Source organism: Tachypleus tridentatus, chromosome 12 (genome assembly GCF_004210375.1).
Source record: "Tachypleus tridentatus isolate NWPU-2018 chromosome 12, ASM421037v1, whole genome shotgun sequence".
Lineage (NCBI taxonomy): Eukaryota > Metazoa > Arthropoda > Merostomata > Xiphosura > Limulidae > Tachypleus > Tachypleus tridentatus.
In genome coordinates this window covers 135,724,269-135,741,389 of record NC_134836.1, presented here as the reverse complement: position 1 = coordinate 135,741,389, position 17,121 = coordinate 135,724,269, and the positions used below count along the sequence as shown (strand labels likewise).

General features: G+C 33.0%; 1 protein-coding gene across 1 annotated transcript in view; it reads right to left on the bottom strand.

Annotated features, from left to right (window-relative positions):
• Positions 1 to 17,121, bottom strand: part of LOC143234795 (piezo-type mechanosensitive ion channel component 1-like) — a 48,900-nt gene that overhangs the window by 17,366 nt on the left and 14,413 nt on the right. The window contains exons 7-12 of the mRNA XM_076472430.1: positions 16,577 to 16,642; positions 14,564 to 14,825; positions 12,031 to 12,207; positions 5,229 to 5,354; positions 4,267 to 4,399; positions 2,477 to 2,516 (exon numbers count right to left, since the gene is read on the bottom strand). Coding sequence (XP_076328545.1) covers positions 2,477 to 2,516; positions 4,267 to 4,399; positions 5,229 to 5,354; positions 12,031 to 12,207; positions 14,564 to 14,825; positions 16,577 to 16,642 — 804 coding nt within the window. The remainder of the gene's footprint in view (positions 1 to 2,476; positions 2,517 to 4,266; positions 4,400 to 5,228; positions 5,355 to 12,030; positions 12,208 to 14,563; positions 14,826 to 16,576; positions 16,643 to 17,121) is intronic.

Sequence of the window (17,121 nt, the reverse complement as noted above, 5' to 3'; positions counted from 1 at the left end):
AAATCATTTTGTTTCCTCTACTATGGGTATCACACATACTAACTTAATATGCACTGAAACATAGATCTAGCTTACAAAAACATTTTGTTTTCTCTTCTATGGGTATTACACATACTAACTAAATATGCACTGAAACATAGATCTAGCTTACAAAAACATTTTGTTTCCTCTACTATGGGTATTACACATACTAACTTAATATATACTGAAACATTGATCTAGCTTACAAAAACATTTTGTTTCCTCTACTATGGGTATTACACATACTAACTTAATGTGTACTGAAACATTGATCTAGCTTACAAAATCATTTTGTTTCCTCTACTATGGGTATTTTACATACTAACTTAATATGCACTGAAACATAGATCTAGCTTACAAAAACATTTTGTTTCCTCTTCTATGGGTATTACACATACTAACTAAATATGCACTGAAACATAGATCTAGCTTACAAAAACATTTTGTTTCCTCTACTATGGGTATTACACATACTAACTAAATATGCACTGAAACATAGATCTAGCTTACAAAAACATTTTGTTTCCTCTACTATGGGTATTACACATACTAACTTAATATATACTGAAACATTGATCTAGCTTACAAAAACATTTTGTTTCCTCTACTATGGGTATTACACATACTAACTTAATATGCACTGAAACATAGATCTAGCTTACAAAAACATTTTGTTTCCTCTTCTATGGGTATTACACATACTAACTAAATATGCACTGAAACATAGATCTAGCTTACAAAAACATTTTGTTTCCTCTACTATGGGTATTACACATACTAACTTAATATGCACTGAAACATAGATCTAGCTTACAAAAACATTTTGTTTCCTCTACTATGGGTATCACACATACTAACTTAATATGCACTGAAACATAGATCTAGCTTACAAAAACATTTTGTTTCCTCTTCTATGGGTATTACACATACTAACTAAATATGCACTGAAACATAGATCTAGCTTACAAAAACATTTTGTTTCCTCTACTATGGGTATTACACATACTAACTTAATATATACTGAAACATTGATCTAGCTTACAAAAACATTTTGTTTCCTCTACTATGGGTATTACACATACTAACTTAATATATACTGAAACATAGATCTAGCTTACAAAATCATTTTGTTTCCTCTACTATGGGTATTACACATACTAACTTAATATGCACTGAAACATAGATCTAGCTTAGAAAAACATTTTGTTTCCTCTACTATGGGTATTACACATACTAACTTAATATGCACTGAAACATAGATCTAGCTTACAAAAACATTTTGTTTCCTCTACTATGGGTATTACACATACTAACTTAATATGCACTGAAACATAGATCTAGCTTACAAAAACATTTTGTTTCCTCTACTATGGGTATTACACATACTAACTTAATATGCACTGAAACATAGATCTAGCTTACAAAATCATTTTGTTTCCTCTACTATGGGTATTACACATACTAACTTAATATGTACTGAAACATTGATCTAGCTTACAAAAACATTTTGTTTCCTCTACTATGGGTATTACACATACTAACTTAATATGTACTGAAACATAGATCTAGGTTACAAAAACATTTTGTTTCCTCTACTATGGGTATTACACATACTAACTTAATGTGTACTGAAACATTGATCTAGCTTACAAAAACATTTTGTTTCCTCTACTATGGGTATTTTACATACTAACTTAATATGCACTGAAACATAGATCTAGCTTACAAAAACATTTTGTTTCCTCTACTATGGGTATTTTACATACTAACTTAATATGCACTGAAACATTGATCTAGCTTACAAAATCATACCAAAAAAGCATTTACTTTCTAATTTGCTCTTGTAATCACCAAGACATAAACTCAGAATCTGCAAATTGACTAACTGGCTGAAAGTAACAGACAGAGTGATAAATGTATTAACTCAATAGTTAATAATAAATCAATTAAAGTGTAAGTTGGATTTTATACTGTTCAAACCGTTTAAAAAGTTTGGTCTAAATTTAAGATGTTAAGTCACGTCAGTCATGTTACATTAACTCTCCCTCCAAACATTCAATGATACAAACCTCTAGAAATATCTAGATTAAAAACAACAACAAAGCTTCAACATAATAAAATAAATAGGTAATGATAGCTTTTCTGTGTAGTAAGAAAACATCTTACTGCATATCTGAAAACATTTTACATCAAAATAAATTTCAGTATTAAACTTGCACCTGTAAATAAGATGTGACTAGACAAATCATACTAACAAATAAGTTAAACTAACAAATAAGTTATGAAATAAGTTTCATAAGTTGTATGAAAACTACATAACATTAAAGGTTCCCCATTTTTATTATTCAAGTATAAATAGTTTATTCAAACAAACTCTGCTAAACCCCCTTACCAGAACACAATTATACAAACCATTTGTTAATAGTATAAAAGAATTTAAGCTAAGAGAACTCACAAATTTGAAGATGTTTTTCTATCTTCTGATTTTTGTTCATCTAGAATCAAAAAGTAATATTTTAGTTGGAGATACAGTGTCTTCCAAAACTATAGTTATAACTAAGTTAAGAACAATTCTTGTTAAACCTATTCAACAAGACATGTAACATGAAATTCTGTTTATGTATGCAGTTAAATAAGTGAGTACTTGTGAATAAACATTTATACCAACAAGTATATTTGCAACTGTGCACTTATCAAATTAATCAATTTATTTTAGAGAACACCTGACCATTTTGTTTAATAGAAATGTGAACTGACCATTTTGTTTAATACAAATGTGAACTGACCATTTTGTTTAATACAAATGTGAACTGACCATTTTGTTTAATAGAAATGTGAACTGACCATTTTGTTTAATAGAAATGTGAACTGACCATTTTGTTTAATAGAAATGTGAACTGACCATTTTGTTTAATAGAAATGTGAATTGACCATTTTGTTTAATAGAAATGTGAACTGACTATTTTGTTTAATAGAAATGTGAACTGACCATTTTGTTTAATAGAAATGTAAACTGACCATTTTGTTTAATAGAAATGTAAACTGACCATTTTGTTTAATAGAAATGTAAACTGACTATTTTGTTTAATAGAAATGTGAACTGACTATTTTGTTTAATAGAAATGTGAACTGACCATTTTGTTTAATAGAAATGTGAACTGACTATTTTGTTTAATAGAAATGTGAACTGACCATTTTGTTTAATAGAAATGTGAACTGACCATTTTGTTTAATAGAAATGTGAACTGACCATTTTGTTTAATAGAAATGTAAACTGACAATTTTGTTTAATAGAAATGTGAACTGATTATTTTGTTTAATAGAAATGTGAACTGACCATTTTGTTTAATAGAAAATGAACTGACCATTCTGTTTAATAGAAATAATAAAATCATCATTAATGTCTACTATCAACTAATAATAATTTAGATACTGTCAATAACAGACACAATTAACTACAAAACTTTCTGTTAAGATATCATCAGCCACAAATTTCTTGGTTAAGACACCATCATCCACAATTTTTTTGATTAAGCCACCATCATCCATAAACTTCCTAGTTAAGACAACATCAGCCATGAATTTCCTAGCTAAAACACTATCATCCACAAACATCCTGGCTGGCATGCAACTGTCCACAAACCTTTTGATTAAGACACCATCATCCACGAATTTCCTAGTTAAGACACTATCATTGGCAAATATCCTGGTTAATACACAATTGTCCACAAGCCTTATGATTATTACACCATCGCCCACAAACCTTTTGGTTAAAACAACATCATCCATAAACTTCCTGGTTAAGACACCATAAGGTAAAATCCTACTGGTTAAGACACCATTGTCTACAAACTTCCTGACTAAGACATCGTCAGCCACAAACCTTCTGATTCAGAAAGCATGAGCCATAAACCTCCTGGTTAAGACACCATCAATCACAAGCATCCTGGCTAAGACACAATCAGGTGTAAACCTTCTAGCTAAGACACTATCAGCCACAAACCTTCTGACTAAGGCACCATCAGCCACAAACCTTCTGGCTAAGTCACCATCAGCCAAAACCTCCTAGTTAAAACATCATCATCTAAGAAACTTTCACTAAGAGGTAATATAAACAACAAATGTTTACCCTAAGGCAGTGTCAACTACTAAACTGCTTCTTCATGGCAGCATCAAGTACATTTTGCTTCAAGAACTTTGAATTATAAGTCTTCCTGACATGTAAAAGAAGTTATTAATAATTACCTGGCTTACATACGTCACCATACTGATTAATGGACCCTAAAAGATCTTCACTGTCTTGACTTCTACCTGTTTCATCAGTCTTTCTGTCTGTTGCTTCTTGTTGCATTGCTTTCTGGCCTTCTACACAAACAAGCTGTTGGAAATTAATTACATATAGCTTTAGAGATGGACAAATGCATGTGATATTACATCATTAGTAGTTCAACTGTAACACTAACTTGTAAATAATGTAAAACAATAAACATGTGAGATGCGTCTTTCACCATTTGCATTAACAGTATAACTCTTGAGATTGAACTAACTTAAGGTTGATAACATTATACCATAATTACTAACATGGAATTTACATCAACTATTTACCACAATTATATTAACACACTTTGTCTTTTAACACTTAAGTTAAGGTATGTTATTATTTATTTAGCTCATTGTTTAAACCTTTCATGTTGTGGTTAATAAGTAGCAGCATAAGAAAAATGCTTTTCATTATGAGAAAACATTTCACATTGAGAAGTATGGAGTGTATAACGTTAAATGTTCAAATGTTTTGTTTGTTTGATGTTAAACAAAAGATGCACAATAGGCTATCTTTGCTGTGCCCATCATCACAAACATCAGGACCTGATGTTTAATATCATAAAGCCTCAGACTTAACACCGAGTGTCTAGGGGGAATAAGTGTAAAATAAAATGTTAAGGAATGAAACTACAATCCACGACCTTTGTGAGAGAGCACACAACTTGTCCTAACATAATGTATAATTCACTTGTCAGTTGTCTTACAGTATGTACCATAAGAGGCCTGAAATCCAACATTTACCACTTTCTTGAACACTTTTCATTTAACATATTAATATCTTCTTGACCTAAACCCTTTGACAACTTTATTATTTATATTTCAATAATCAATAAAATTGAAATCTGGAATTACTAAAACAGAACATATAAAAGTGTAAAACATACCAACCAGTCTCTGTCTGACTCAGGTCTGTCTGCCATCAGTTCCGAAGATAAAACATTAGATTTCTCATCCAAGACTTCTCTAGAAGAACTCTGAGCATTCTCTTCATCTTTCCACAATCCTAAACTCTAGATATCACAATCAATGTGCTAGGTTCCTTATGAAACACAGCTTTTATCTTTCCAAAACTGTTCTCACTTCTCACACAATAAAGAACATTTTACTAACATATGCCACATAATTCATACCTTGTGTTCTTCTCACACCATTAACAACATTTTAGTAACATATATGTCACATAATTAATACTCTGTGTTCTTCTCACACAATAAAGAACATTTTACTAACATATGCCACATAATTTATACCCTGTGTTCTTCTCACACCATAAACATTTTAGTAACATATATGTCACATAATTAATACTCTGTGTTCTTCTCACATCATAAAAAACATTTTACCAAGATATATGTGACATAATTAATACACAGTACTCTTCTCACACCCTAAAGAACGTTTAATTACCATACAAGGTCTGTTGTTGTTGTTTCACTGTATCGGTATTTGGGTATTGATGTTGTTAAATACCCAGGAGAGTCTGGTACATTTGACCTCTTCCTCCCTCCCGAACGATTATAGCGTCTGTCTTTAGGTGTTTTTATTTTATTTTATTTATTTATTTATTAATTTTTTAAGCTTTGGGCCAGAGTAATAGAATGACATCATACTCAGGCCCATTTCAGGGCTCAGTCCATGCATGGACGAACAAGAAGTGTTTTTTTTGTTTTGTTTTTTTTCCTTCATTTCTTTTTTTTTGGTATTTTCATATATATATATATTTTTTATTATTTTTCTCCTTTTTCTTGATAGAGAGAATGCTACTACTACTTGTAGTAACACAAACACAAAAAAAAGAAAGTAATTATAATAATTGTTATTCAATAATTGAATGATAATTCAATAGGAGAGAAAAAAATGATTACAAAAAAACGAAAAAAGAAAATAATAATTATAATAATAAAAGAAACAAGGACTAAGTGTCTAGTGCATAGTGGCCAGCTTGTGTTACATTTCTTAAATATATGTTAAAAGGGGAGAGGTGTTTAGGACCATTTACATCATGTACGTGATATCTGTCGAGATCACACATTAAGTCATTTTTATGCCAATTCTTATTGAAATATTTTAGAGAATTATGCAAGAGTCTTTCAGCTATTGTATCTATGTTTGCATACTTGTGCATGAATGTGGTTGAGGTGCTACGTGGTACTTTATATGCTGAAGTTAGTACTGAATTTTGTATACGTTGAAGTTTCTGTACATGTGTGGGTGTTATGTTAATCCAGGCAGGTGATGCATATTCTATTGTTGGTCTAATGTACGTTTTGTAGATTTTAAGTATGTTGTCTGGTGATGTTCCTTGGATTTTACCTGAAAGACTTCTTGCATAGTTTGCTCTTTTCCAGATTTGTATCAGTACATTTTTAATATGTGGTAGCCACGTAATTTTGAGTCATAGGTTAGACCTAGAAATTTAGCAGAAGTAGTAGTCAGTAAAAGTGATCCATTCATATAGAGTTTTGGTGGATCTTTTTTCAGCTTATTCAGTCTGCTGAATACTATGACTTGGGTTTTTGGAATATTGATTTTGATTCTGTATTTTTGGCAGTATTCTTCGATGTTATTTAGGACTGGTTGTAGGTTCGTTGCTGCTATTGACGGAGTGGGGGCACTTTTCCAGACTGCTACATCGTCAGCGAACTGTGATGCATAACCTAAATTTAGGTCCGACAGAGGCATATTACTCACGTACATGATAAATAATATAGGGCTAACAACCCCTCCCTGCGGGACTCCTGCTTCGGGTGAAAAGGACCCTGAGTGGGCCCCATTTACATTTACTTTACACATTCTGTTATCCAGGAAGTTGGACAGCCAGCGAATAGTTTCCTGGGGTAATGCCATTTCAAGTAATCTATGTCGTAAGCCGTTATGCCACACTGTGTCAAATGCTTTCTCAATGTCGAGAAAGCAAGCTACAGTGCATTCTTTTTTGTTGAAGCTGTCGGTAACTGATTCTGTAAGTCGAATCAGGTGGTCTGTAGTTTGGCGGTTTTTTCGACTGACTGCTACTTCTGCTAAATTTCTAGGTCTAACCTATGACTCAAAATTAACGTGGCTACCACATATTAAAAATGTACTGATACGAATCTGGAAAAGAGCAAACTATGCAAGAAGTCTTTCAGGTAAAATCCAAGGAACATCACCAGACAACATACTTAAAATCTACAAAACGTACATTAGACCAACAATAGAATATATATCACCTGCCTGGATTAACATAGCACCCACACATGTACAGAAACTTCAACGTATACAAAATTCTGTACTAACTTCAGCATACAAAGTACCACGTAGCACCTCAACCACATTCATGCACAAGTATGCAAACATAGATACAATAGCTGAAAGACTCTTGCATAATTCTCTAAAATATTTCAATAAGAATTGGCATAAAAATGACTTAATGTGTGATCTCGACAGATATCACGTACATGATGTAAATGGTCCTAAATACCTCTCCCCTTTTAACATATATTTAAGAAATGTAACACAAGCTGGCCACTATGCACTAGACACTTAGTCCTTGTTTATTTTTATTTTTATAATTATTATTTTCTTTTTTAATCATTATTATATTTTTTTTATTTCTCTTATTGAATTATTATTCAAGTATTGAATAATAATAATTATTATTACTTTCTTTTCTGTGTGAGTGTTTGTGTTACTACAAGTAGTAGTAGCATTCTCTCAATCGAGAAAAAGGAGAAAAATACAAAAAAAAAATATATATGAAAATACAAAAAAAAATTAAATGAAAAAAATAAAAAAACTTCTTGTTCGTCCATGCATGGACTGAGCCCTGAAATGGACCTGAGTATGATGTTATACTTTTACTCTGGCCCAAAGCTTTAAAAAAAAAAAAAACCCTAAAGACAGACGCTATAATCGTTCGGGAGGGAGGAAGAGGTCAAATGTACCTGACCCTCCTGGGTATTTAACAACATCAATACCCAAATACCCACACAGTCAAACTTGGAACTAATTTTGAATTTTCTTCTAAGTAAACTGACAGACGATTACAAATTATCCTCTCTAATACTTTGCCAATACAACTGGTTAAGCTAATCGGGCGGTAGTTGTTTGGTTTATTTGCTGGCTTTCCTTCTTTCTGGAACATTAATATTATTGCTTCCTTCCAAGAAACGGGGATATATCCAGCTGATAGTGAGAGATTAAATAACGCTGTTAGGTGTTCATATAATCTCTGAGTGCCTTGTTTTAGGAGGATAGCTTGAATACCATCTTCTCCAGGGGCTTTGTTTTTTGTGTTGTTAATAGCAGTTACGACTTCTGTTACAGTGATATGTTTTACCCAGATGATGAGTGCTCCAGTCTTTTGTTTTTTCTTGGTGTGTAATAGTGTTGACTGGAAATTTAGGTGTAAAAATGCTTCTGTTTTGATCAATAAAGTTTGTGACTGTATTATAAAAGTATCTGTTCATGTCTGGTTCATGATGTGTCTTGAACGTGTTTTCTAGGTGTTTTTAAATATCTCGGCTTTTTCTGTGTTAGTGTATGCTGTTTCTCCATCCAGTTCCAGTGGTGGATATACTGTGTTTGTTGTTCCTGTATTAGTAAATCTTTTCAAGTGTGTCCAGAATTGTTTAGGATCAGTTTTGTGATTTAGATCGGAACAGAAGATGTCCCAGTTTTCTTGTTTCTGTTGTCTGATTAAGTTTCGTATTTTATTCCTTATTGTGTTTATCTGAGTTTTAAGTGTGGGGTTGCGATTTTGTATGTACTGTCTGCGGAGTATACGTCTGTTTTTTAATTAAGTGTATTATGTCTTTATGTGGTTGCCATGAATGAATTGTTGTGAAGTGTTTTTGTTTCGGTATCGAACTGTTGGTTGCATGTTTTAGACACTCAGAGATGATATGACAGTATGCATCTATATCTGATGCGTCCGCGGCAAAATGTAGTACTTCGGGAGGTAAGGTTTCATTTAATATAGTTTGAAAAACTGGCCAATTAGCTTTTTTGTAGTTCAGTTGGTCTCTCACTATGATTTTATTTAAGTGGGGGGTGAGATTGAAGATACACCAAACTGGGAGGTGGTCACTATCTATATCGTGACCAACATGAAAATTTACGAATTTGCGACTCATATTTGACGAACACAGGCATAGGTCCAGTATTTCACTGGTGCCGTGTGCGTACGAGATATGTGTCGGTGTTGCATCGTTTAATAAAGTCATGTTTGATTCATCCAAAAATTGAAAAAGTAAATTGCCATTTGCGTTTGTACTACGACAGTTGAATGCTATATGTTTACTGTTTAGGTCGCCGATAATAATAAGATTACAGTTGCTATTATACAATATATTCAATAGATTTACATCTAACACTGTACTAGGCGAGCAGTAGATGCACGCCACAGTAACGTCTGTATGATTTTGCGTTTTTACATTAATAATTATAGATTCATTACTGGAAGAGATAGTAAGTTCCTGAACTATAAGTTCAGTCTTATACAATAATAAAAGACCTCTGTTTGGGTCTCTATTATCCTTCCTGTCATGTCTAATAATGGAGTAGCCGTTTAGTTTAAATCGATGGTAGTTGTATAAGAGAGTTTCACTAATTATAATTACATCAGGTTTTATGGAGCTTGTTGTATCTTCAATCTCATGTTTCTTGGAAGCAAGAGCACCCTGGATATTGATGTGTAGAACTGTGAAGTTATCCATGTTTAATAGAGTTTATGATAGAGGTTAAAATTTGCGGCAGGAATTTGTGTATGTTTTTCAAAATGATTTTAACTATTATGTCTGTGAGACTGTCTGTTCAAAAAATACGCGGACTGTTTGAATTGCGCGGCTCCAGTTGGTTCCATGGGAATCCGCTTGGTGTCGCTAGGTTCGCACAGATCACCTGATTACGACGCCATTTCCCGATTGCAGATATCTTCATTTGTGTATTAGCTACGCGGTTTTAAGTGGAGTGCGATTATTTCGTTTGGCGGATTTCAGAATGAATGACCTGAAGGAGCAACGACTTGCTGTGAAATTTTGTATTAAACTTGGAAAATCTGCGACTGAAACTTTTGCTATGCTTAACACGGTTTACGGTGATGTTGCTATGAAGTGTACGGCATGTTTCAAGTGGCATGAACGTTTTAAGGATGGTCGACAGTCCATTGAAGATGATAAGCGTCCTAGACGTCCTTGCACGTCAACTGACGACCCACACGTCGACAAAATCAACACCCTGGTGCGGGCAAATCGACGTCTGACTGTCAGGGAGCTTGCTGAAGAGTGTGGGGTATCAGTTGGATCTTGTTACGAGATTTTGACCGAAAAATTGAAGATGCACCGCGTTGCTGCGAAATTTGTGCCTCAGAACTCGTGAGTTTTTGGCCAAACACTCGATCACTGTTCTTCCCCACCCCCCCTACTCACCTGACCTTGCTCCTTGCGATTTTTTCTTGTTCCCCAAACTCAAAAGACCCTTGAAACGAAGAAGATTTGAGACGATTCCCGAGATTAAGGCAAATGCGACGAAGGAGCTGGAGGACATTACAAAAGAAGCATACCAGGACTGTTTCAACAAGTGGAAACACCGTTGGGATAAGTGTATGCGTTGGGGAGGAGAGTACTTTGAAGGGGTCCCAGACCTGTAACTTCTAAATAAAGTACATTTTGTTTTATGACGTCAGTCCGCGTATTTTTTGAACAGCTCTCGTATAAGTCCATAATTCATATGCTGTACTCTACTCACACCATAAACATTTTACTGACATATATGACACATAATTAATATCCAATACATTTCTCACAACCTAGACAATATTTTACTAACATATGTTTGTCATATAATTCATAACCTGTGTTCTTCTCATACCACAAACAACATTTTGCTGACATATATGTCACATACTTAATACACAGTACTCTTTTCTTGGCCTAAACAACACTTTCTCAAAGAAAAGCTGTAAGCAGAATAAAATTTATTAATTATTTACTAAATAAAAAAAATTAAAACTTACATTTGAGAGAACTTGACATTTATTTTAACATTTTTTTTTACATATTTTCAGAAGATATTGAAATATGCTCATAAAAGGAAGACAACTGTTTTAAATCACTTCGAGTAGGATGTATTTACATTAATAATTTCTTAATGAATCTTTAATTATGCCAAGATTACTTGAAATGTTTATCTTTAATTATCCTGAAAAATAAATTTTTTACAGCTCACATGAAGCATCTTGTTCCAAATTGGAGTTGTAACTTATATCACTTGAATTTTTAGCATCGTAACTGAATAAGTTCTGTTTGTTTTTGAGTTTCATGCAAAGGTGCACAAGGACTCTCTGTGCTAATTCCTAACTTAGCAGCACAAGACTAGAGGGAAGACAGATAGTTATCACTACCAACGTTTGAGCTACTCTTTTTCAAACAAGAAGTGGGATTGACCATGACATCATAGTGCCCCCAAGGCTGAAAGAGCAACCATATTTGTTGTGATTGGGATTGGAACCCGTGACCCTGAGATTATGAGTTAAGTGCCTTAACCACTTGGCCTGACCCGAATATTTCACATGTATAAAACAGGTAGTAACTGAGCCTGATCATTTCAAAATACCCTCACACTGTACCTCACTGAGATATTACTGATGAGTATTTAAATTATAAAATGTAGGGTATTTTTGGATTAAAATTAGTAGTGGATATTTACCTTTAACACAAAACGATGGAAGAAAACTACAAGAAGAAGGGCCAAATCATACACTGCATAGTTGTTTTTCTTTTCAATGCCCAAAATTCTTGGTGCCCAGAAAGGAGCATTGACATGAGTTTCTACGTTCCAAGGGAAAAAGTCAAACTGGAACAGGTATTTGATGAGTACCACAACCTAAACAGTAAAAAGTCAAACTGGAACAGGTATTTGATGAGTACCACAACCTAAACAGTAAAAAGTCAAACTGGAACAGGTATTTGATGAGTACCACAACCTAAACAGTAAAAAGTCAAACTGGAACAGGTATTTGATGAGTACCACAACCTAAACAGTAAAAGTCAAACTGGAACAGGTATTTGATGAGTACCACAACCTAAACAGTAAAAGTCAAACTGGAACAGGTATTTGATGAGTACCACAACCTAAACAGTAAAAGTCAAACTGGAACAGGTATTTGATGAGTACCACAACCTAAACAGTAAAAGTCAAACTGGAACAGGTATTTGATGAGTACCACAACCTAAACAGTAAAAAGTCAAACTGGAACAGGTATTTGATGAGTACCACAACCTAAACAGTAAAAGTCAAACTGGAACAGGTATTTGATGAGTACCACAACCTAAACAGTAAAAGTTAAACTGGAACAGGTATTTGATGAGTACCACAACCTAAACAGTAAAAGTCAAACTGGAACAGGTATTTGATGAGTACCACAACCTAAACAGTAAAAAGTCAAACTGGAACAGGTATTTGATGAGTACCACAACCTAAACAGTAAAAGTCAAACTGGAACAGGTATTTGATGAGTACCACAACCTAAACAGTAAAAGTCAAACTGGAACAGGTATTTGAGGAGTACCACAACCTAAACAGTAAAAGTCAAACTGGAACAGGTATTTGATGAGTACCACAACCTAAACAGTAAAAGTCAAACTGGAACAGGTATTTGATGAGTACCACAACCTAAACAGTAAAAGTCAAACTGGAACAGGTATTTGATGAGTACCACAACCTAAACAGTAAAAGTCAAACTGGAACAGGTATTTGATGAGTACCACAACCTAAACAGTAAAAGTCAAACTGGAACAGGTATTTGATGAGTACCACAACCTAAACAGTAAAAAGTCAAACTGGAACAGGTATTTGATGAGTACCACAACCTAAACAGTAAAAAGTTAAACTGGAACAGGTATTTGATGAGTACCACAACCTAAACAGTAAAAAAGTCAAACTGGAACAGGTATTTGATGAGTACCACAACCTAAACAGTAAAAAGTCAAACTGGAACAGGTATTTGATGAGTACCACAACCTAAACAGTAAAAAGTCAAACTGGAACAGGTATTTGATGAGTACCACAACCTAAACAGTAAAAAGTCAAACTGGAACAGGTATTTGATGAGTACCACAACCTAAACAGTAAAAGTCAAACTGGAACAGGTATTTGATGAGTACCACAACCTAAACAGTAAAAGTCAAACTGGAACAGGTATTTGATGAGTACCACAACCTAAACAGTAAAAAAGTCAAACTGGAACAGGTATTTGATGAGTACCACAACCTAAACAGTAAAAGTCAAACTGGAACAGGTATTTGATGAGTACCACAACCTAAACAGTAAAAAGTCAAACTGGAACAGGTATTTGATGAGTACCACAACCTAAACAGTAAAAAGTCAAACTGGAACAGGTATTTGATGAGTACCACAACCTAAACAGTAAAAAGTTAAATCTGTAATACAGCTAAGACACAACATTTTGGCAATGTAAAATAACATAATACACAAGTCATTTGTGGCTGCTATATGCACCTCTTAAGATAAGCACACTGTTTGGCACTACCCATCATGTTTAACTTAGAGTGACATAACACTACCCAATGTACTTTCTAACTTGTTTCACTGTTATATTAAACCTACTCTGACATAATATTATCCACTGTACTGTCAGACTCACTTCATTGTTATATTAAACCCACTATGACATAACACCACCCTGTGTACTGTCAGACCTACTTCATTGTTATATTAAATCTACTCTGACATAACACTACCCAATGTATTGTCTTACTCACTTCATTGTTATATTAAACCTACTCTAACATAAAACTACCAAATATACTTTCTAACTTGCTTCACTGTTATATTAAACCTATAAACCTACTCTGACATAATATTATCACATGTACTGTTGGATTAACTTTATTGTTATATTAAACCTACTCCGACATAACACCATCCAATGTACTGTCTCATTCACTTCATTGTTATATTAAACCCACTATGACATAACACCACCCTGTGTACTGTCTGACTCACTTCATAGTTACATTAAACATACTCTCACATAATATCATTTAGCATACTGTCTGACTCACTTCATATTTATGCTAAACCTATTCTGACATAATACATGCATATTGTAGCTATTCACTCTCACATCTCACTTCTTAGTATAAGTAACGGTTATAATGCAAAAGTTCTACCTCAGTATAAGTAATGACAGTAATCCAAAAGATTATGTAAGTGTTACCTCAGTATAGGTAATGATGGTAATCCAAAAGGTCTTGGAAGGCCTTGGAACAGATAAGGTTCCCCAAAGAAAGACCATAATGGGCAATGGTAGAGACAACAAACTTGCAGATTTCAGTTGATTGATTACAATAATGAAATAACACAACACGTCAGAATGAGAGACGATAGCATAGTAACATGCTACCAGGAAACGCAAAATAGTTGGTTGGTTCTTCTCAAAATCTCTCTTTATAGCATCTAATGTACTGAATCGCCCAGGGCTGAAATAAAAGTTAACAAGAAAGACAAGTTTATCGTTTAAAATAAAACATGTTATAGTGTAAGAATTAATACATGCAATTCTATTTCCCTTATGAAGAATGTTTTGTTTTTTAGTTTATTCTTATCTTTATTAATCAGAAAATTACTTATTATGTTACATTCTCAATGTTCTTATGTGTCTTATCTTTCAGTACAAGTATTATGTAAAAAAAGATGTGTATTCTGAAAAAAGAAACAATTATATGTTTTAATGACTTGAAAACTGTAAACAGATATACTCTACTCTTTGTATAAGGCTACATTGAGTAATAGTGTTTGTTGGAATATTTCTGTTTATTTTATATATATATATATATATGTTCTAATTACATAGACTACTATACACAGTTAGTTTATGGATTTAAGACTGGCTTCTTTGGAAGAGTTAGTCCAGTCCTAAATCCATAATTCTGTTTTACTTGTAATGTTTTGAATAAGAAAACCAGTTTGAATATTTAGGTTTTAATCTTCATGGGGAACTTGCAGTGTTCAGAACTTAATTAATTAGCTCCACTAGATATAAGGAAGTTGAAAACATTGGATCTTCCAGGTAAAAAGCTACATCTTAAATATTAAAAAGAAAAATAAACAAAAGTTCCTAAATATTACTGTGCATCATAAGCAGATTAGGTGTAAATACTACAAATTCTTAAGATGGTTCTTCAAATTTATGCAATAAATGTCATTTTTAATATGGCATTATATGCTAAACCCATGTTTAATGTACTTAATTTATATTTTGTCAACAGTAATACCTACTCTTCAGTAAGGTATTACTGATCATCAACAATAATACCTACCTTATAGTAAGTCCTTTACAGTTAAACTACAATAATACCTACCTTTTAGTAAGACCTTTACTGTTCTTCAACAGTAATACCTTCCTTTTAGTAAGACCTTTACTGTTATTCAAGAGTAATACCTACCTTTTAGTAAGACCTTTACTGTTCTTCAACAGTAATACCTTCCTTTTAGTAAGACCTTTACTGTTATTCAAGAGTAATACCTACCTTTTAGTAGGACCTTTACTGTTATTCAAGAGTAATACCTACCTTTTAGTAGGACCTTTACTATTCTTCAACAGTAATAACTTCCTTTTAGTAAGACCTTTACTCTTATTCAAGAGTAATACCTACCTTTTAGTAGGACCTTTACTGTTCTTCAACAGTAATACCTTCCTTTTAGTAGGACCTTTACTGTTTTTCAACAGTAACACCTACCTTTCAATAAAACCTTTATTGTTCATCAACAGTAATTCCCACCTTTTAGTAAGGTCTTTACTGTTCATCAGAAATAATACTTCTTAATAAGGCATTAACTGTTCATTAACAGCAATACCTACCTTTTAGTAGCACCTTTACTTTCTTCAACAGTAATACCTTCCTTTTAGTAAGACCTTTACTGTTCTTCAAAAATAATACCTACCTTTCTGTAAGGTCTTTACTGTTTTTCAACAGTAAAACCTACTTTACAGTAAGACATATCTTTTAGTAAGACCTTTACTGTTCTTCAACAGTAATACCCATCTTTTAGTAAGACCTTTACTGTTCTTCAACAATAATACCTACCTTTCTGTAAGGTCTTTACTGTTTTTCAACAGTAATACCTACTTTAAAGTAAGACATATCTTTTAGTAAGACCTTCACTGTTCTTCAACAGTAATACCCATCTTTTAGTAAGACCTTTACTGTTATTCAAGAGTAAAACCTACCTTTTATTAAAGTCTTTACTATTCATGTAAAGGTCAATCCAAATTATAGCTGTTTCTTTACATGTTCTAAATAAGAAATACAAAAAAAAATTGTTTCAGAATACACTAATTCCATATTCAATGACATCTGAAAATTATGTTAAAAAGAATCATTATTAACTGAATCCATAATAGTTTATTTACTTAAGAAAAGTGATAAATAGAAGGTTAAAACAGTTGAGTTTTAAGCAGATAAATTTGAATAATTTTAGCTCTGAAGAGTTTTTTGAATTGATAAGTGTGAAATATTCTTTGATGTAGAGTTCAAGTGGTGAAGATCCTATAGTAATGACAAATAAATTATTAAATGAAATATTGTGACCAGTTTCAGAATGTGAGTGGATGAGTAGCTGTGTTTAATTAACTGAAGGTCTTCCAGACCAATATACAGACTCGTTAAAAACTCACTTCGATACCATTATAAAATACGTAAAATTCTACATTCAGGGCTGATGAATAAATATAGATGTAGTGATTGTAAGGTCAAGTACATGGGCAAAACAAAA